This window comes from Medicago truncatula, chromosome 8, assembly GCF_003473485.1.
Source record: "Medicago truncatula cultivar Jemalong A17 chromosome 8, MtrunA17r5.0-ANR, whole genome shotgun sequence".
NCBI classification, from domain to species: Eukaryota; Viridiplantae; Streptophyta; class Magnoliopsida; order Fabales; family Fabaceae; genus Medicago; species Medicago truncatula.
Genome location: NC_053049.1, coordinates 40,179,788 through 40,200,735, shown reverse-complemented (window position 1 = coordinate 40,200,735; position 20,948 = coordinate 40,179,788). Strand labels below are relative to the sequence as shown.

Genomic DNA, 20,948 nt, shown 5'->3' with positions numbered 1-20,948 from the left:
TAGACATTCAAAATTAATTTTGATTCAAACTATTCAAACATGAGAATCACTTATAGTAAAGTGTATCCAAACATAATCTATTCACATTCAACTCACTTTTAACCAAAATCAATTCACTTAAACTCAATTCTATCAAAATCAATTCTCGACACCGCTGTACCAAACACACACAAAAGATATCTACAAGCGTTTACTATTGCACCTGATACTAAAATATATGCTCTAGGGTGATTGATAAAGTCTACGTCGCAATTTCTACGATGAATGTACCAAAATTAAGAGAGGATAGCCAATGAAGAGCATTGACAAGAACCGAGTCTATATATCCCAAAGACTCTAGCAAGCAAGGTAGCACACCATAAGTGTCGCCACATCTTTCATAATTTCCATTCATTTACAAGGCTTCCAAACTAATTTATTTAGCGTTACATAATTCACAACACAAAGTACTATATATGATACATAAGTTACTCAGAAAATCAAATGAAACTCGAACATGCATGCATGCATAAATATCAATAACCAATTAACCACGATGAGTTGAAGAATACTCCTTTATGCGACGGTGGCAATAAAGAATCATTTCATCCCTTGGTGGCAAACACTCCTTGATGATAGGATGGCTCAGAAAGTTGATCTTCCATGAAGAGATGGAAGGACATTTTAATGGGTCAAGTATCTGCGTTGACCCAATTTCTTCCCAAATTGGAAGAAAACAAGTGATCCATCCAAGAGTAAGATCAAGGTACCCAATAGTGTCCCCACCAAAGAATTTCTTCCCCTTTATATCCTCTTCTAACTTCTCCATGATTTCTCTTGCCTCCTTTAGAGCTTTTTCCCATTCATTACCTTTCTTAATCAATGCAATCCATGAACCCAGTGCAAGCTATAGATAATTTACACATACAAAAATAGGCTTTTGTAATCTCAAAATAATCCTAGGTTAAATTTGCACAACATAAAGAAAAAAGAGATAAACTATCACCTTTTCATCAGATAACTTAGCCCAAAAGCGAGCCCGAGATCTTTGATAAGGATCAGGAGGCAGCAATGGATATTGCTTCCATGTTTCATCAATGTATTCAAGAATAATCAGCGACTCTGCAATTGACTTCTGGCCATGAACAAGAACTGGAACTTTCTTATGAACCGGGTTCATTTCCAAAAGAAGACTACTTTTGTTGAAGATATCTTCTTCTATATAATCAAACTCAACACCCTTGAGTTTTAGAGCCCATTCAACTCTACGACCAACTGGACTCAATAAAAAGTTAAGCAGCTTTACATCTTGGTTTCCCATCATTTTTGTTTCATTTCATAAGTTTTCTAATTTTTGTTGTTCCATATAGATATAAATATAATTTTCATGTGCATGTTAGTTTATTGTTGATTCTTGAACTTTCTGAAACTTCCACATGTCATTTTCTCTATTGTTTGTAGAGACGACAATTTTGACTAAATGTCATTGAACCACGTCTTTCATTTTTATTGCATTTTTTTTTCTAGGCGGAAAGTTACTTGTAAAAAAAAAATTGGTGTATAAAAAAGTTATCATGGTTAAGCTTGAAATGATATAAAAATAAAATAAAATGATGCAACTTGACAATGGACTAAACAATTATCTTTTTATTTTATTATTTTGAAGGTATCTAAACTATAATTAAGAAATTTAAATTAGATCTCTAAACTAATTTTTTTTTTTTTTTATTTTTATAATAAGATCCTAAATTTATATGTATTTATTAATTCGAACACTCGATTACATTGTGGATGTGGATAGTCGGTTGTTAGCCAAACCGTAATAAAATGACCTAATCATACAACATATTTCATTTATGGAAAATTAAAAAAAAAAAAATCAACTAGTCAAGATTTTTATTTTTTTACAATTTATGAGAAATCTTTGGAGAGCATCTTGTGCGTCAACATTTTAAATTGTATATTAAATAATTGAAACTACTAAATATTACATTATTGTATGGAAAATGTTAAGCTGACTCCTTGTGTATTTTATATTTTGAAAGGAATAACTTCAATCTAAATATTCAAGAGACACTCGTTAACAAGATCATTTATCGAGAGTAAACATTTAAAGGATCCTAACTCATCATGAAACGTGCTATAATGTGGACAGAATTGGAACTATGAACTCACCTGTCAACATTTTCTGCTAGGTAAGTATAATAACTGCAAAATGCAGAAATATTAATAGAAATCTAAATCATTACTTTTAAAATGTTGTGTACATTGAACAAAGCATTCTCCATCTCTGTAGCTGCAGTTTATCCTTATAAGTTCAGATAAGTGATTAGTAGCACCGAAAAAACTTTTCAAGACCACAATAATGTTTCTGACTACACTCAGTGTCCCCCACAACACAAATATAAACTATACTCCATCAATTTTAATGTTTTAATATAAAGTCAGGACAATGGTAAACTTTATTCACTGCATCGTAGAGACTGCATTTCCTGATATCTACTCTACTGTCAATATTTGTCAAACTAAGTCACTGGTACGAGACAATTTTATTATCATAAACTGCAAGATTCCCAATTGTAGCCGTTGATACTTGAAAATTGAAATGGCAATAATGAATTGGAACTTTTGTTGTGGTAGCTGATGCCAAAAGAAGGAGGAATAAAAAAACTTGTTTACAATTTATTTTTCATTGTTTTACATAATTACTGTACAATGTTTTGCTTAGTCATTGATTGTTTTCTCCAAATTAACCATAAGATATTAACATGCGATGCGAGTATCTTCTAGTTTACGATGAAATAAACAAAAGTTCCTTGATTCCTAGTCTTTCATGTTTGTTTCATAATGTTCTCAAACAGTGAAGCATCATAGATTCATAGTTCTTGGCAAGCTCAATTTTCATAATTTGGTAGGGTCCATAATTAGATCACAAACAAAATCATCAATCACGTAACATAATAGGTCCCACATTATCATCTCTCTGGGTAGCACTCGAGGTATATTATTCCAAAAAAATTAGTAGGTGGAAAATTAAAGAGAAAGATAAGGAAAAAAAAAAAAATCAATGGCTTCAATGTCAAAGTTCTTATACTACAAGCCTACTTTGAGTATTTATTTATCATCACAAAGCAAAACTATAGTCCTACACTTTTTCTTTTCCCGCCCTTTAATAATTCTACTATTTGCTTAATTTTTTCTACTTAGTTTCAATAATTTAATGTCATTATATATTTAATATCATTAGCTATCTCTATCTTTTAGTCAAACATTTGTGCCTGCTTTTCTAATCAAAATCTTCTTTTGCTTCAAACATTTTGTTCACATAAGCTCAAACAAACTTTTTCCCTTCAAATTCTATTGCTTTCTCAATTTAACTCTTATTCTTATGCTTCACCTTCAAACAAAAACTCTTTCAATTCAGAAGATGGAAACTGTGAAACCAAAATCAGCAATGAACAGCAGGAGTAAGAAATTTGCAAAGACATTCCAGAAAGTTATTAGCCTCAAAAGTGCAACAAAAATTGCTTCAAACAATGGAATTTGCATGCTCAACTCACATCTCAAAGTGAAGGAAGATGAAGATCCTTTCACAGATCATCATCAGATGAAAATTAATAGCAAGAACCAACACAAGAACAAGGTTAGAAACAAAGCAGTTATGGAGGCTCTAATAGCAAGGCTTTTTGCAGGAGTTACAACCATAAAAGCATCTTATGCAGAGCTTCAAATGGCTCAACATCCTTACAACAATGATTCAATACAAGCAGCTGATCAAGCAGTGGTTGATGAACTAAGAGCCATCTCAGAATTGAAAAGAAGGTTCTTGAAAAAAGAGCTTGATCTTTCACCTCAAGTTACAATAATGCTAGCTGAGATTCAAGAACAACAAAGCATAATGAAAACCTATGAAATCACCATCAAGAAGCTTCAAGGAGAAGTTGATGCAAGAGACTCTCAAATCTCAACCCTCAGAAAAAAACTTGATGAGTGCATTTCATTCAACAAATCACTTGAAAAAAAGCTCAACTCAAATGCTTCTTTGTCACTCTTTGTTAACCTTGAACTTTCAATGTTGAATCATACACACTTTGTTTATTTTCTTCACCATACTTTGAGATCAATAAGAAATTTTGTGAAACTTATGATTGAAGAAATGGAATCAGCAAATTGGGATGTTGAAGCAGCTGTTAAATTCATCCATCCAAATGCAGTTTTCACCAAACCAAGTCATCGCTGTTTTGCTTTTGAATCATTTGTTTGCATAACAATGTTTGAAGGCTTCAACTATCCAAATTTCATTGTTTCAAATGACCCACTTCACAATATTCACCAAAATCACTACTTTGACAAATTCAAGAGGTTAAAATCTCTGAATCCAAAACAGTACTTAGAAAACAATCCAAATTCATCTTTTGCCAAGTTTCTAAAATCCAAATACCTTCAAGTTGTACATGCCAAAATGGAGTGTTCTTTATTTGGAAATTTGAACCAGAGGAAGCTAGTGAATTCTGGAGGGTATCCAGATTCTGCTTTTTTCTTAGCTTTTGCTGAGATGGCAAAGCGCGTTTGGACACTGCATTACTTGGCATTGTCATTTCAAGAAGATGTTAGCATTTTTCAGGTCAAGAAGAATACTAGGTTCTCTGAGGTTTACATGGAAAGTGTCACAGAAGAATCAGTTTCAACTTCATGTTCAGGGGATTCTACTGATTCTAATTCCGGCGAGTTTCGGGTGGTTTTCACAGTGGTGCCTGGTTTCAACATTGGTAAGACAGTGATACAGAGTCAGGTTTATCTGTCTTTGGTGGATTCTTCTACAAGTTAGAAATTAGTGTTTCATGTTATTGTACCATATATTATGAGTATATTATATACTAAGGGTTAGTTTTGATTTAAAAACATTTATTAAATGTAATAAGCAGTCCATTGTTACTTAACTATTCATGTATAATTAGGCATTTTATTATTGTTCTGTGTACATTTGATCTCAAAATAGGGATGCTTCAGGTGCTAAGTGCTAAACATTTTCTGAACTTTTTCTTCACTTCTGTGCTATTGTAGCTGTACATTATCTTAGTATGTATGATGGTACTATAGTCTAGTGAGATATCTATAAATTTTAAGCTACATGTTTAAAGCATAATTGGATTAAATTCGTAATGTTTACTTCAATACAAGCCTTACTCTTTAATTCTAATTAGCATGGGGTCCACTCTTGTATTCTAATCCTAAATCGTAATAATACACTATTATTTTATTTATTGAGTTAATTTACTTACACTATTCTAAGCGTAATCTTAATAATAATTTCACCTTCAATATAAAAGGTGCCATTTTTTCTTTTAATAATATACTGTTTGTCTCTAGTGGTACTTATTATCTTCCAGAGAACAGTGTTTTCTTGTTCATAATCATAGATAAGTTTTGAATTTGAAATCTGACATTTGTTAGAAAGTAAAGAGAGGCTGGCTAAGCCTGCCCTTATGTGCATGATGATGGGCCAGGGATGCAATGCCAATGGGAGAAACAATTAATTCAATCGATCAAGTACTACTTCAACATCATGATGTACATTTTTGTCAAATACACCATGCTATTAGTAGGGGTGGACATCGGGCGGGTTCGGGCGGGTTCGGGCCTAAAACCCCACTCCGATCAAACCCGCCGGTTCTCATGTATAGGCCCATCTTTGTCCATTTACAGCTTCGGATTGGACGGGTTCGGGTTACACGGGTTGCGGGTTGCACGGATCGGTTACTGCGGGTAAGTACTCAGACACCAACAAAAATTGTTTTCACCTCCAGAAAAAACCAAAATCAAATCAACTATCTCATATATAGATCTATATCATCAAGCTTCAACCAACAACAAAAAAACAGAAGAAAAAAAAAACATGAGCTTTGAGAAGAAGAATAAGAAGAAGGGGCGGTTCTTGCATGGTTGTTCTACACAGAGGAAACGAAGAAAGAGATAGAGTGAAAACGAAATCATGGTTGTTGGCAGCGTAATCCATTAAACAAGAAGAGACCATGATTTTTGGTTTGCTGCTAGAGTAGAGATTCAAAGCCAAAAAAAGCTTTCAAAGGAAAGAAGAAATGGAAATAAAATAGAGTTATTGACCATTTAATTTTTTTAATAGCAATAATGGTACATTATCAAACCAAGAGAGAAAGTTGACGGTTTTAACATTACAGCTAGTGGTTTCCCTTTTCCAAGGAAACTAATTGATTATTATTATTAGTAATTTAATAAAAATAAATGTATATAATGTGTGTACTTATCCCTGCATTTTCGGGCGGGTTCGGACACCGAGGGGTCAAGTTTTTCCACCGAACCAGCCCGTACAAACCCGCCTAAAACCGAAAAAGTGCTTTTTTGAACCCGTAGACCCATTTGAAACCGCCCGCATCTCTTTTTTCGATCCGGGTTGGGCGGGTTTTTTCGGGTCGCGGGTTTTTGTCCACCCCTAGCTATTAGAACATTATTTGGCGCTACATTTGTTTATGGTGGATAACGGATACCTATGAATTATGATTAGCTAGTTTACCTAACCCATTATCTTGGATAAAGTTGTTCAATTTCTTGACAAAGAACGGTCTTAATTTTCTAACCTTTGTTGGAATTGTCGTATTTTTTGGGATAATTCGGTGATAGGAAGAAAGTAATTGGAAGTTTAATTTGACTATGATCCACGGCATTGCTAGGAAGCATGTAAGGACAAGAGATAATTATCCTCTAGCATTTTCTAGGCATAAAATAAAATAATACACCAGTTCCTTCAAATAATTGATTTTTAAAGTAAAAGTTGAGTGCCTGTTTGGCACCACGTTTTTAGACTCCAAACGTGGTTTATTTTTGCCAAACGTGATTTTGCTCTTTTTCATGTTGTTTGGATGACGAAAAAGCAAGTTTCTGAAAGGCGTTTATGTCTCCAAAACACAGTTTTTTTGAAACTGAAATTCTACGGCAGATGAAAACCACGTTTCAGCCTTTAATTTTTCAAGTGGCAGGCACTTACCTAATTACCCTTAAATTCAAGCCTTCAATTTCTCTTTACCAAATCACCCATAACTTTATCCTTCACTATACCCAGATCCAGCACTCGAACACACATATATGAATTTCCCTATCTAAATTGAAGGCCATAACAGAGATAAAGGGTGAAGAAATGATGAAGAAGAAGAAACTTAATGAGAGAATGGAAGGAAATTATGGATAGATGGAGGAAGAAGAAATTTATTGAGATATAAAAGGTGTGAACCATTATAGATAGTTCTAAGAAAACAAAAGAGATGCGCATAATGTATTGGGTTGGGTAGTATTTCTTTTATTGTGAAAAAAAAAAAACTTAATGAATTCTTAAAAAAAAAATTAATGAAAAGAAAAAAAAAAGGTTTATAATTTATATTGAAGTTGAAAATCATTTTTTTATGATTTTAGATAATTTGAAATAATTATCTAAAATGAGAATGGAAATTTAGTTAAATACAATTAAAAGAGTAATTTGGTCATTTAATGTTCAAAATCAATTTTGATTCAAATTATCCAAACAATATCAACTCATAAGAATCACTTTTAAACGAGTGTATCCAAACATAACCAATCTACATCAAACTTACTTTTAATCAAAATCAATTCTCTCAAACTCAATTCTATCAAAATCAATTCTCACCGCCGTCATACCAAACACACAGTATGGTATATACACCAAATAAGAGAGTATGAGTAAAAAACGACTATGGAGTAATAATATTTCCTAATATGGATATTTTAGTTTATTCCTAGCTTGATTTGCACTCCTAAAACCAAACCAGTTGGAGCAAATCCAACTAAAGATGTCATCAATGTATACCTTTGCTTTGCGTACCGTAAAGAAAAAAGTTCAACTACTGTTTGTTTGGCACCATGATGAAAAATTTGGAACAACCTTTTTCATGTGGAAACTCGTACTAATCTGTGTGTTATTCAGTTACTTTTTTTTGAAGGAGTGTTATTCGGTTACTTGATTGCATAAGCTATGGCTTTTGTTTAGCGGCTCAGGCCACGGTACATGACTTCAATGGATCTTCCATCGTTGGTGATTACATTTTTTTTTTTTTGGTTTCTAAATTGCTTATGAGCCATTGGATTTGGAAAGAACTTTTCAATGGCACAGATATATAGGCATGTTGACCCATTAACAATGTATATTATAATGTTTAATTTTTGTCTTTAATAAAGTAATTGAATTAGCAATCAATTTACGTAAAGGGTATTTATGTTATAGTTGGAAAAATATGAAAATGCCCAGTAAATTATTGGTGTGAATTATATATGTTCCCATCAAAGTTTTATAGTTCATCAATATTTTTGCTCCACAAACTCAATAAAAGAAAAATAAATATTCAACAAAAATATAGTATCCTTTTTTTGCATATTGAAGTTTTAGTTGGGGATGTTTATTAAATGGTTATTTAATTCGATGAACGAAGGCATGATTTTGTATTATTATTATAATAGAAATTTTAATGCTAAAGACAATAGTAATAGAAAACTTGATAATACTTAAATTAAATAGGATTACAGCTAAAAAAGTAATAATATGCATTTAACAAAACCTACATACAACAAAGTTTATTAGCGGTGTACACTTCTGTCAAGAATTAATTTGGTAGTAAACATGAATTACCGAATTTGACCTTTGGTTTTAATATATGAAAATAATTGTGATAATGATAATTACCCACTAGAGGAGGTAACACAAAGGGTCTGTTTGGTAACACTTTTTCACCATGAGCTTATAGCTTATTTCACGAGCTTATAAGCTATTTTTCAGAAGCTATTCCAAGTAGCGTTTGAGCTTATAGCTTCTCACTTTTTCTTCCAATTTTACCCTTATTATTTCATTTAAATTGTATTTTTATCCATTATAATTTTTATAATAAGCTACGTAATAAAGACTACTATCCCTTTATTCCAATTTTTGTATATATATCAACTGGCTTTTTTTTTTTTTTTGAAAAAATATATACCTTCGTTTTTTTTTTACGGAACAAAATACTATTATTCTATTAGTGTCACTTTTTTTTAATTTTTTTGAGGTAAGTAAGTGTTATTTTCTTTATTATCTGTTATTAATATTACTCTATTAGTGCTACCTTTTTTTTTATTTTTGAGGTAAATGTTATTTTCTTTATAAAGTAGAAACACTTAAATGATAATAAATATAAGATAAAATTTTAGTGAATAAAATTTAATTTAATTTATAATACATTGGATATATTAAATTAATAAATTTAAAGTATTTTTTTAAAGGAAAATTAGTTTACAAAATTACAAATACTTAAATTAATGATATAATTTTTATTATGAATTAAGAATACCCTTCATGTCATTTTACATTTATCAGCTAGTTGAACCGCTATTTTTACCAAACACTTCAGTTAGCTTATCAGCTAAAAGCTATCAGCTAGCTTATCAGCTAAAAGCTATCAGCTAGCTTATTAGCTATCCGCTATTTTTACCAAACAGAGCCAAAATACACCAACCTACACTTACAAGTTACTCCCTCCGTTCATTTTTAAGTGTCATTTTGGAGAATTTTTTTGTTACCAACATTACCCTTAGTTATTTATTACGGAGAGAGAAATATATGAAATAAGATATTAAATGACTAAGGTTATTATAGTAAAAGTATAGATTATTGTATAAGAAAAAGTAACATTTATTGAGTGTCTTGGTTTGTGTAAAATGTCAAAGTGACAGTTAAAAAGGAACGGAGGTAGTATGTGCCAACGTCAAAAAAGAAAACCAGTTAAATTATGTCTCTCACCATAGGAGACCCATCAATGTTGCGCACCTTAAACGGCGCCTTGTTTAGCTAACAAACAAGATTCTCGAGGTTGTGGGTTATTAAAAGAGGAATGTTATATTGACAAACAAAAATCTACAACTTTTTCCACACAAACCAACGTAAATAAAAATGATTAAAAAATAGATTTGTATGGCGAACCGTAAAAATAGATGGTGTGGACAAACTTTTTGTTGTTCATTTAACATTTGCCTTGCTAGAAACAAAAACATGGAAGACACAAGACAACGTTGGAAATGTTAGTTCCAATGTTAAAGCGGTAGTGTGTGGCCCCCACCAAATTTTGTCCGGTAGTTTTACGTAATGTTTTCCTTCTTAGGAGAGGCGCCGAACAAAAAGAACTGAAAACAAAATAAAATGGCCCATGCAGGTTTCGAACCTGCGACCTTCGCGTTATTAGCACGACGCTCTAACCAACTGAGCTAATGGGCCAATTGCTTGAACGAAATGGTTAACATACATATTTAATATTAAGATATTCACTCGTTGGTATATTTTTCAGTTACACTGTAATTTGTAAGTTACATGGTGCAGACAAATACTATTTTTTTTTTCTTCTTTCTTTCGGATGTGTACTTGCAAAGTTCTTGTATTTATATTTATTTATTTATTTATGGATCTAATTCATGTGTACTAACGTTGTAAAGATTTTTTACACCTTCAGTTAACCACAATCATTTGATTATTAAAAAAAATGATTGACTTCCATAATATTTAACACAAAAATTCATATTAATATTGGTTTATTGATGATGTAAAATATTTTAGGATGACAGTGTATGTAAATTGATCTTTTTTTTTTTTTTTTAAGTTTTTTTAACAGGGTTTATACTTGATAGGTAGTAATATAAATTCCCAAAAAAAAAAGATAGTAAATTAAAACCTATATTCTTTGCTAAGATTGAAGGAAGTTACATAACCAAATAAAGAGATCAATATATGCAGCTAGACTTGGGGAGGGAGTCCAACAAATTTTGGTATGAAGGCCAAATTTGCCACTTTTTAGCTAGCAATATTAAAAGAAAAATATCATTCTTTTGTCCATACAAAAATACTTTCGAGCAAAAACATAGTTTCATTATCTTAATGAAATCACTGTTCTCACTTATGAAATTGCTCATTAACTTATATCACAGCAGTTAACTGTCGTTCGACATTTTTCAGCAGTGGCATTTTTAAGTCGGTTCAACTGATCTTAAAAGTGTCAGCGATAGTTAGGTGCCGCTGAAAATTATCGATGATATAAGGGAATGAGCAATTTCATAGATGAGAAGAGTAATTTTTTTATTCTAATGGGGTGAAGTTGCTTTCGAGCTTGATGGACCAACGAGTCCACAATCTCATTGTTGGGCCAGCTCTCAAAATTTTCACAACAAAAAACAAAGAATTCTACTTTTCTCCCATAAAAAATTGTTCGCTCCCAATCAAACTTTCGAAAATACTTTTGCGTGACTTAAGTCAGACATGTTCCTTAAGTTATTGGCAAAAATTTGAGATTTTTTGAATAATAATTTTGGAAAGAGGAGTGTTATTTGAACAACCAATTTGGTGACAACTTATTTGACAACCATATTTTACAAAGAAAAAAGTGGTATTGGCACGAAAACCATAACAATAGAGAGATAAAGTAAAAAGTAATGTGAGTATGAAAGAGAAAATTGTTGCAAAAGTTTTCACTAAATGGATGTTCAAATATCATTTCTCTTTTGGAAAAGGTTGCCTATCCACAATTATTGAGTTTGCTGAATGACAGAATGATTCGACAAGTATTGCAAGTTCCTCAATCTACAATTATTGAGTTAAAAACTTAATAGTTCCTCATTCCTATTAAATTTTCCTGGTAGGATACCTCAGTTGCAAGATGAAGCTCATCACAAGAGTCCAATGATGCTTATGATGATGTAAAGTATATGCTAAATTGCTAATGAATGCCACCAAGGTAGATAAAAGAAAAACTTGTACCAGCTGTAAGTAATCCTTTGAAATTTTACAAGCCAGGCCCTTGGACTAGTTACCAGATTGATATAATTATTTCCAGAAAGTATGGAAGGTGAGGTCTTAAATTCTAAACTACAAAAAAGGGGGAGAATGGTCTATGGTCCATGCATGCAAGCCATGGTCTGCCACTAAGATTATGAAAATATGGTTCTAAATAAAAGACTGAAAGCGCGTCCCAAAACCAAGATATAGCTTATTCCTAACCATTAACAAACTATTTGCTTGTTTCGATTTCAGAAAGGGATCACTGTCATTCATATTTGCTTTGCTATTTGCGATTCTGACTCAACACTCTTGTTTTGGGGTGAATTTAATTAGCTTTTTGGACAATGTGGTGACATTTAATTAGCTTTTTGGTTAATGATCATCGATCGTGTGATAAGAACTCGATTTGATAGCATTTGTGAATGATTTTTTTGTTTCTTTTGATTGTCTAATGAAAAATCAACATGACAAGATACTCATAATTCCTTTTCAAAAATTTAGCTTTACAATTTTTATAGGGTGTTTGGTACTGTGGCACTTTTAGAAAAATTGCGGCAAAGAGGCGCGTTAAAGTGGAAGCTGCATTGTATAGCTTAATAAGCATTAATTACGAAGTTGAAATGATGGAGTTTGACTAAAAAGTTAGGGTGGATACTTAAATAATTACATATTTAACAACTACTATAAATTACTAAACTTTTTTTTGTACATTACAATTGTTAACTAAGATAACTACCAGTTGACAATACAATATGCGGGAGATTTGAAACCCATGCAAATTCTAATGTCTATAAACCTCCGCTAACATGCCAAGTATAAGCATCACAAAAATCACGTATGCCGCTTTTGAAACCGCGGAAAGCTATAACCGTTGAAAATTTGTTTAAAGTCTCGCAAAATAGACCTATAATTGAATTATTTAAATTTTTCGGATGGGCCACTACACCACTTTGCGGGAATTTGGATCAGCCCAAACCTAAAACCGTCACAACATTGTATAGAATCTTGCAAAATAGACCTATGGTCGTTAATTTTTTTAATTTTTCCGGCCACGGCCCACCCTAGCCCATGAAGCGCTCCACCACTGCATGGGACGCGAAAATGATGCTGCAGCCGTGAATCCAAACAGGTGTTTAGTGTATGTTTGGGATTAGAATTAATTTTGAGTGAATTGATTGCATGTAAAAGTAAGTTTAATGTAAAATGATTTATGTGTGAATATTATACGTAAAAAAAACATAGGTATTCATCAATATTTTTTTTTTGCTAATGAACATCGATCAGTGATAAGAAAAAAGTTGTTATCAAATAAGTCTATATTTGTCATAAAAACTTGTAAGCTACAAGTTATTATTATTCATTACAAGCTCAAAGTTTTGCTTGCCAAAGAGACCCTTGATAGCTAACCTATATCGCACTATTTTAAGTATGTTAGTACTGGATTTACGCATTTGATGTTAACAATTATATCAAACAAGTTTGTATCTCGAAATAAAAAATTGAAATTTCTGGCTAACACCATGTAAAAGCAAGTTTGGGGGTTATATACCCAAACCGATCTCCCAAGCATGCAATCAATTGCAAAGTGTACATCTCAGAAAGATAGAAACCGCAATCCCTCTGTTTCAAACGCCACAAAATATGACCCCTTTAATTAGGCCATTACTTTCTTGAAACATTTTCAATTTTCTTCTTCTAAAATTTTTTCATTTTAAATTGCTAATAAAGAAATAGAAGACTATGAAGTGAATATTTGTGATTGAGAGAAATTGCTAGAAAGAATGAGTTTTAAAAAATAATGAAAACCATATCCTGTTTTAAAAAATTATACGAAAAGATGGTGAGAAAAGTATCCTCTAATGTTTATAAATTGAAGTGAAAATAAAAACAATAAACATGGTGAAAGTAAATTGACCCTTATATTTCAAAAATTACTGGTACATCCAAAATTTATCATTTTCCTTTTTTCATTCATGACTGAAGGACAGTCCCAAAAAAGAGGAAAACATGCAACAATGCAATATACATATTATACGTCGTACTTTTACACATTTCAACTATGCCCTCCTAACCTCGTGTACCATTGTACCATAGTATGAAGCACATACACTCTTTGGATTAGACGTGTTCCGACACCTACACGACACCGACACATAATTACATTGAATTATACTGAATCATACTTGAATTATGTGATTTTTTTCAAATTATGAACAGTGTCAGCGTGTCAGTATCCGTGTCTGGTGTCGGTACTTCATAGTACCATAGAATCCGACAATATCACAAAACAAATCTACCCAATAAAATAAAGTTCAACCTTGCAAAAATCAATGACCAATTCCAGGGCTAGGGACAGATACAATAAGAACTCGATCCATGCTTATGAGGTGGCGTTCTATGAGCTTCTCATCAACAACCACAGCATGCCCTTTTTTTGTTGGAGAAGAAGATGGCACGGTACCCTTAGGAAGTGCACTTCGAAACAAACCATCCCTTGAAGATTGCTTCATCATGTTCATCTTTTTCCACTGCTTTTCTGCTCCCATAACTAGCTTTCTTCCTTCTAAACATAAACATAGTGAAGAAAACAGAACTAAGAATATGATTAGGAAACCTCCAAATCGTGCCATGTGAACTACAACAATTGTAAAAAGAATGAGGCACTTGAGATTACAATAATGAATTTTAGGAGCTATATAGTTGATATCACCCAAAAAAGAAGCTATGATATATATAATATAGAATGTAATATGGAATGGGCAAAAGGGTGGAGACAAAGGAAGTAGAGAAAAAAGTGAGTTTGGAGAACAAGCTTTGTAGGGTGGCAAAGTCAAGAGAAAAAAGATATGTGGGGTTTGAAAATATGTGATTTGGACATAAGGAGCAATGGTATGGGCTTGTGTTTGTGTTAATTGGAGTTGAGTTGTACATGTATCTTTGTTAATTCATAATTAACAATTCAATGAATTCAAAAGGAACAGTGGACATGAAAAGGAAACCAGTAACTATATTCAATGAAATATCGATTAGTTTAGTATCAAATCTAATTAGGTCAACTTAATTAGTACGGATCTTATTTTAAACGGATATTTAAGTGTTTAGTTTTTTTCCTAGAAAAAGCTTAAGACTTTGTTTCCAAGTTTGGAGGAAAATAGAGAGGAGGGTTTGAGAAAAAAAGGAAAGAGTAACGGAAAGAAATATAGGACATTGAGAATAGGGTTTTGAAGGCTTATTTTTCTTCAAAATATAAAACTCTCCTCGTATAGGGAACTAAAAAATACATTTGTTTATATTTGTATACCATAACACATTTATTTATTTCACAAAGATTAATAATGTATTTTTATACAATGTCTCAAAAATTGTTTGTTCAAATGTTAATTCACAAAATAATACCATGACCTCTAGCAACAATTTTAGCATAACATCAAGGAGTAGTATCAATATTGCTGACTTTGATGTGGTAAATCACGTTGAAGGATTAGAGGAAAAGGAGAAGAAAGTCACAATGTCACTGTCTTGTTGAATAGAGGTACACAGTGGGAATGTCAAATGAATAAGTAAAATAAAAGGGTATGAAGGTGGTGGTGTAGGGAAGAATGGATACAGAAAAGACATTGATTTATTTGCATGTCACGGCGCTGGTGATTCCCTTGAGACATGATTTACCTATTTACCGAAAGTACTCAGCCTTGTCTGGTTTGACTTTATTATAAAGTTTGAAACACCAAATAGTAGTACAATGGTACATATATACAATAACTTGCTTTATGATGACCATAATAATGTAGTAATTTAGATTCTTTTGAATGAATTGAATACCATGCATTTGAGATATCAATAATTGTTTGATCAATATCGGACAATTTAAGAAAATTACATATTTTTATAGGAAAATGTTGAAATACACGACAATTTTTGTCGTGTAATTTGCACAAACAAATTTTTAACTACGATTTATTATTATTTTTTAATTTAGATTCAACAGAAAATGACAAATCTTTCCTATGAGAAATTATACAAACATCTTATTCGGTGGTCTATATATGTGCCTTACCTTACTATTGCTTTGGTAACATTATTTTTTAATATATACCACTGCTTTTGTATATAATTTAATATTGAAAGTGGGTTATGTTGGAATAAAATGTGTTTAACGTTAATCCTTAGGAGTTTTGATGATAACAAAGTATTAAAAATTATCAATTGGATATGCTAATATTTGTTCAAGTGTACATGACTATAGACAAAAATTTGACATCTTAAAAAGGTATTGGAAGAACAAATAAAGAGCAAATACATCAACAAAAAGGGAAGCTTAAAGTGTCTGAAGAAAACTGCTCCTGAAGATAAAGCGCTCCTGAAGACAAAGTGCTCCTGAAGTGATGACGTCATCAGAAGCAAGGTCATCAGAAGCAAGTTCATCAGAAGCAAGTTTATCAGAAGCTGAAAATCACCAGAAGCTATAGTTCATCAGGAGATGCAACTTAAAGCTTCAAAAGCTGTTTAACGGATTCAAACTCGTCTAAAGATTGCAGAAGATTGGAAAAGTATAACAACGGCTATTTTGGAAGGATTTGAAGGCATTGGATGTTTATTCTTCAAAGAGCGTTGATATAGTACGTTTGTACAAAGTGTACAACCACTACCTCCACTGCTCTGTTTTTGTCTCTGCTACAAGACAAGAAAAACAGCTCTGCCTGCAAAGATGTTCTTTCAATAGGAATGCATTTGAAATTGATCATTCTTAGGACAATAACCATATCAGGCAAAGGATCATTGGTGATTGATTAAAAAGCTTCAAACGACTCTATTTTGAATGTGCTGGCAATTCAACGTCTCTTTCACACCTCTATTTAAAGAAGTGAAGACTGAGAGTTTCAGTAGAACAATACCAAGAATTAACTAAGCCGAAACTCTGCTGAAATTGTTCTGCATTCAAAGTTCACTTAGAATTTCGTATCAAAGCTTATATCTTAGAAATTCTAGAGTCTTTAGAGTCTGTATCTGATTTGTATTGTGAACACCACTGATTGTATATCAAGTGTCAACCTCAAACATTTTTCTTGTAATTCTGTTTGAATTGAAGTGAACCCTCTTTGGAAGTGCAAGGGGGACAAGACTGACTTCCGGTTTGTGGAAGGAACCTGTATAAATTGCTTGTGTCTTTCTTCTCTCTCTCTGTTTTTATCCGCTGCAATTAGTTCTGGACATCTCTTCAGAAGTAGAACTCAATCTGCTTCTGATCTGTGTTTTCAGTTAGGAGAAAATGAAGAAAAAGCCAACACAATTCAACCCCCCTTCTTGTGTTTTTTCTCACCTTCAGGTTATGCATGTCGGTTATTACTACAATATACAAAAGCATCAATAACCAAAAAGAAATCAATTATTTAAGCAAATTGGATACAATTCAACATGTCGTGCGGCTTTTCGTGTGTAGAGTCTGTCGTGCTGTATAGCAGCGCTCATTTTTATAACAATTTTATTTTATAATACAAAATAACACGGTTTCAATATAGATATAATGTGTTGATCAAATAATTATTGATGTCATGATTGCATGGGAGCCGATCTATAATAATACGTGTGATCCTCTCTCATAAATGGAAATGTCAATTTAAAAAGAGATGAATTTTACTAAAAGAATACTCTTTGATTGAACAATGCATTAGTGTATTTCATTTTTGTGAGAGGACATTCGTTTATTTCATGAAAATTAATAAAAGAATATAAATAGATTAAAAAAAACAAAAGAATATAAATTAAAGAAAAAGAGTATAGTTTCCCCAAATCAAGCTTATCAAATATTCATATCTTCATAATCATTATAAATAATCCTCATGAGCTTAACTCATTTGGTAAAGGATAATGCACAATATGTGCAGGGGCCGGGGTTCGAACCCCAAACACCCCACTTATTCATCTTTAAGGTCACTAGACTACTTGATAAAAAAAAAAGTGAAAAAGTTTTTTTAAGGAAAAAAGTGAAAGATGTTAATTAAATAAATAATATGTATTTTAATATGTCCGTGTCTAAATCATCTTCATTTAAGTTTGTGACTAAGTATGTGTTGCTTATTAATTAAATAGTACAATTAAAAAGAAGAAATAAACATTATATCTAAAATTAAAAGTCGCATTCATTTTAATGCAAAAAATTTAACAAATGTTATTGCAATTCAAATATTGGAAATATTTGAATAATATTATTTTAATGTACTATACTATATATTTTCTGTGTGTAAGGTGATAATTTACATCCAAAATTATGAAGATGTAAGGTAGCCGCATATATCCACTTGATTTTCAAGAAATAACAATTCGTAGAATCATTTGTGTTGCATTTAATTCAAACATCTTTGGGAGGGTGTCAAATCACCTCTTAGAAAAGATGCCTTTGACGATGAATATTTATCAAGAAAGCTTTTAAAATATGGAATTCATGAATATACTATTATTTTTTTCTGAAAGAAAGAGGAATTCATGAATAGATGAGGTGGCAGTAGCCTTGGTATATTTACATGTGATATAGATGTATAATTCAATTCTTAGTGTGTTTGGATGAGGTAATTTGGAAATTTTAAAGAATTTAAAATTCTAGGCAATTTACCTAAAATATTTGAATTTCTTCATAACATTACATTTCCTCAATATTACATTACATTCCCCCATCCAAACAATGCAATTCACATCAAAGTATTTGAATTTCCTTAAAACATTACATTCCCTCAAAACATTCCTCCATCCAAACACACTCTTAGGTTTTGTTTGGAAGTTTGGAGGAGAGGGGAGGGGAGGATTTTGAAAAAAAGGAAGGAGTAGGTGGAAGAAATAGAAGACATTGGGTGGAGAGGGCTTTGGAGGTTAATTTTTTACTCATAATAAAAAATCCCCCTCATTTGGAGGAACTCAAAATTTGTATTGCGGGAGGGTTTTGGGGGGTTATGGAGGGTTTATTTGAATTTTTCAAATTCAATCTATGTTGTTATAATATTCTTAAAATTAAAAGTATATTAATCATAAGTATTAGTTTATCATTCTCTAAAAAACTGTTTTTTAAAAAAATGTGAATTTTTTGTCCATTTTTCTATATATTTTCAACCCCCCAAAACCCTCCCCTCTCTTCCCCTCTTAACTCCCAAACAAAGCCTTAGAGAATGCAAATATTTGTTGGTTTCAACATCGCACATGGCCCTTCCAAATTTTGAGGCCCATTTTTTATTTATTTTTATATATGTATAATACATGAAAAAAACAAGGGTTAAATGTATTTTTGATCCCTCTAAAATTTTCCTTCAACTTTTAGTCCCTATAAAATTTTCAATCACTACTTTTGGTCCCTATTTTTGAGTTAATTTTAGTATTTTTTTAATGAAATTGTGCAGAAATGTGAACAATATTGTAAAAATCTTTCCCAAAAAAATTAGAATTTTTTAACAAAACATAAATTAAATATTAATTTTTAACCGTCAAAAATATAAAAATTCATATTAAAATCATGTTTTGTTAAAAAATTCTAATTTTTTTCAGGAGAGATTATTATAATATTATAAATTTTTCTGCAAAATTTTATTAAAAAATATGGATTCTAGATATGAGTTTACTTTAAAAGAGAGACCAAAAGTGAAGATGAAAATTTTTTGGGGACTAAAAGTTGAAGGAAAATTTTAGAGGGACTAAAATGAAAAGTTGGTATATTTATAGGGATCAAAAACATATTTAACCCAAAAAAACAAATATATATTAAAAACGCGTCCATATATTAGTGTGATAAAGATTGGCCTCACTTTTGGCCTAATTTATCATGGATTTGAGTTCTAAATATCTTTAATACTCTCTTTTTTCTTAAAAACAAAATATAACTTTTTTTTTAGAACACTTGTAACTTTTTGGCTCATAGTTATCATGTAAAATAGCAAAGTTTTAGTTATAAACTATTTTTTTTTTCATTTAACAAAAAGTTGTTTTTTTTTTACCAAAGGCCTATGTTTACAATCAGAGTCGAGCCTCCGATTTCATAGAAACGACTCTGTATCACAATTACATAAATTATAAAAAAAAAAAACAATCTGAGACCGTCTTCTCATAAGATGATCATTGGTTGGAAGCTTATTATGCAATCATTTTCTAGAAAGCAGGAATAATTTTTCCACACTAAATGATCATCACTATCAAAAGCAGAAATAATGACATTGTGCAGAAGTTGGCCTTCAAATAAAGATGTTTATTTTGATCTATTTGAAGGGCATGCACCAAGGGTTTCTTTATCCAACTATCATTTTAGGAATTATGTTGTTGTACTTGAATCAAAGAATGCTAGTTTTTTTTCATTTCTTGATTGCATATGGGTTTTCATTGTGTTGGGATTTCAAAATTCGGATATGTATTTTGTTATTATTTTTACTAAAAAAAAAAACTTTGCACGTTTAGATTCTGAATTTTAGAAAAAATGTGTTTGAATTCTAAAATTCGTGTAAAGGTAATTTTGAATTTTCGAAGGGCTCGAGAACCATGCGGGAAAATAATTTCACAAAATATTTTGGATTGCTCAATTGTGAGGTGGCAACGTGATAACTGCTTATAAAACTAACTTTAGGTTAATGATCGTTATTTTATTATTTGAATTTTGCTTTAAGAATGTAGTAGTGTTAAATATGTTGAAAAAGAGTTTAACTATTCCATTGTGATTTACCCCAACTCAAACAATTATTTTTTTGTAATTCCCTATATCATCGTTGCCATGTTCACACAAAAAATACATTGATGGAAAAAGATATCAAACAAAACTCATGAGTGACCGCTTATAAAAAAAAAAACCAAAAACAAAAAACTTATGGTGGCCCTTATTTGAAAAATTAACACTTTTATTTCTTTTTTTTAATTTTAACCAATTAATCATATTTATCATTTATAGCATCTTTAGGGTTTTTATTTTTATTTTTATACAATAGCATTTTTAGGTTTTGTGAAGCCCAAAAAAACATAGATAGTGTTTTAAAATATTGTGAGTGAAAACAGAACATGAAGCGTTTGTAGTCCAACGGTTAGGATAATTGCCTTCCAAGCAATAGACCCGGGTTCGACTCCCGGCAAACGCATTTTGTCCTATTTTTATTGTTAATAACTAAAGTAA

General features: G+C 31.4%; 2 protein-coding genes and 2 non-coding genes across 4 annotated transcripts; 2 read left to right on the top strand and 2 right to left on the bottom strand.

Moving 5' to 3' along the window:
• Window positions 1-293: 293 nt before the first annotated feature.
• Window positions 294-1,362, bottom strand: LOC11417034 (probable glutathione S-transferase). Its single transcript, XM_003629787.4, has 2 exons — window positions 986-1,362; window positions 294-886 (listed from the first exon to the last, which is right to left on the bottom strand). The coding sequence occupies exons 1-2, from the start codon at window positions 1,301-1,303 to the stop codon at window positions 527-529; spliced, it is 678 nt and encodes a 225-aa protein (XP_003629835.1). The 5' UTR covers window positions 1,304-1,362; the 3' UTR covers window positions 294-526.
• Window positions 1,363-1,700: 338 nt separating this feature from the next.
• On the top strand, window positions 1,701-5,015 carry LOC11419978 (protein GRAVITROPIC IN THE LIGHT 1). The gene is made up of 2 exons (XM_003629786.4): window positions 1,701-2,174; window positions 3,404-5,015. Exon 2 carries the CDS (start codon window positions 3,407-3,409, stop codon window positions 4,805-4,807), a length of 1,401 nt encoding a protein of 466 aa, XP_003629834.2. The 5' UTR covers window positions 1,701-2,174; window positions 3,404-3,406; the 3' UTR covers window positions 4,808-5,015.
• Window positions 5,016-10,190: 5,175 nt separating this feature from the next.
• On the bottom strand, window positions 10,191-10,264 carry TRNAI-AAU (transfer RNA isoleucine (anticodon AAU)). The gene has a single exon. It is a non-coding gene; the product is annotated as a tRNA-Ile (tRNA).
• A 10,577-nt stretch (window positions 10,265-20,841) lies between these two features.
• Window positions 20,842-20,913, top strand: TRNAG-UCC (transfer RNA glycine (anticodon UCC)). Its single transcript has one exon. It is a non-coding gene; the product is annotated as a tRNA-Gly (tRNA).
• Window positions 20,914-20,948: the final 35 nt, after the last annotated feature.

Coding starts and splice junctions, on each gene's coding strand:
- LOC11419978 (XM_003629786.4), top strand. CDS start 3,407: ATGGAAACTGTGAAACCAAAATCAGCAATGAACAGCAGGAGTAAGAAA.
- LOC11417034 (XM_003629787.4), bottom strand. CDS start 1,303: ATGATGGGAAACCAAGATGTAAAGCTGCTTAACTTTTTATTGAGTCCA. Junction 887..985: donor CTAAGTTATCTGATGAAAAG/GTGATAGTTTAT, acceptor AATTATCTATAG/CTTGCACTGGGTTCATGGAT.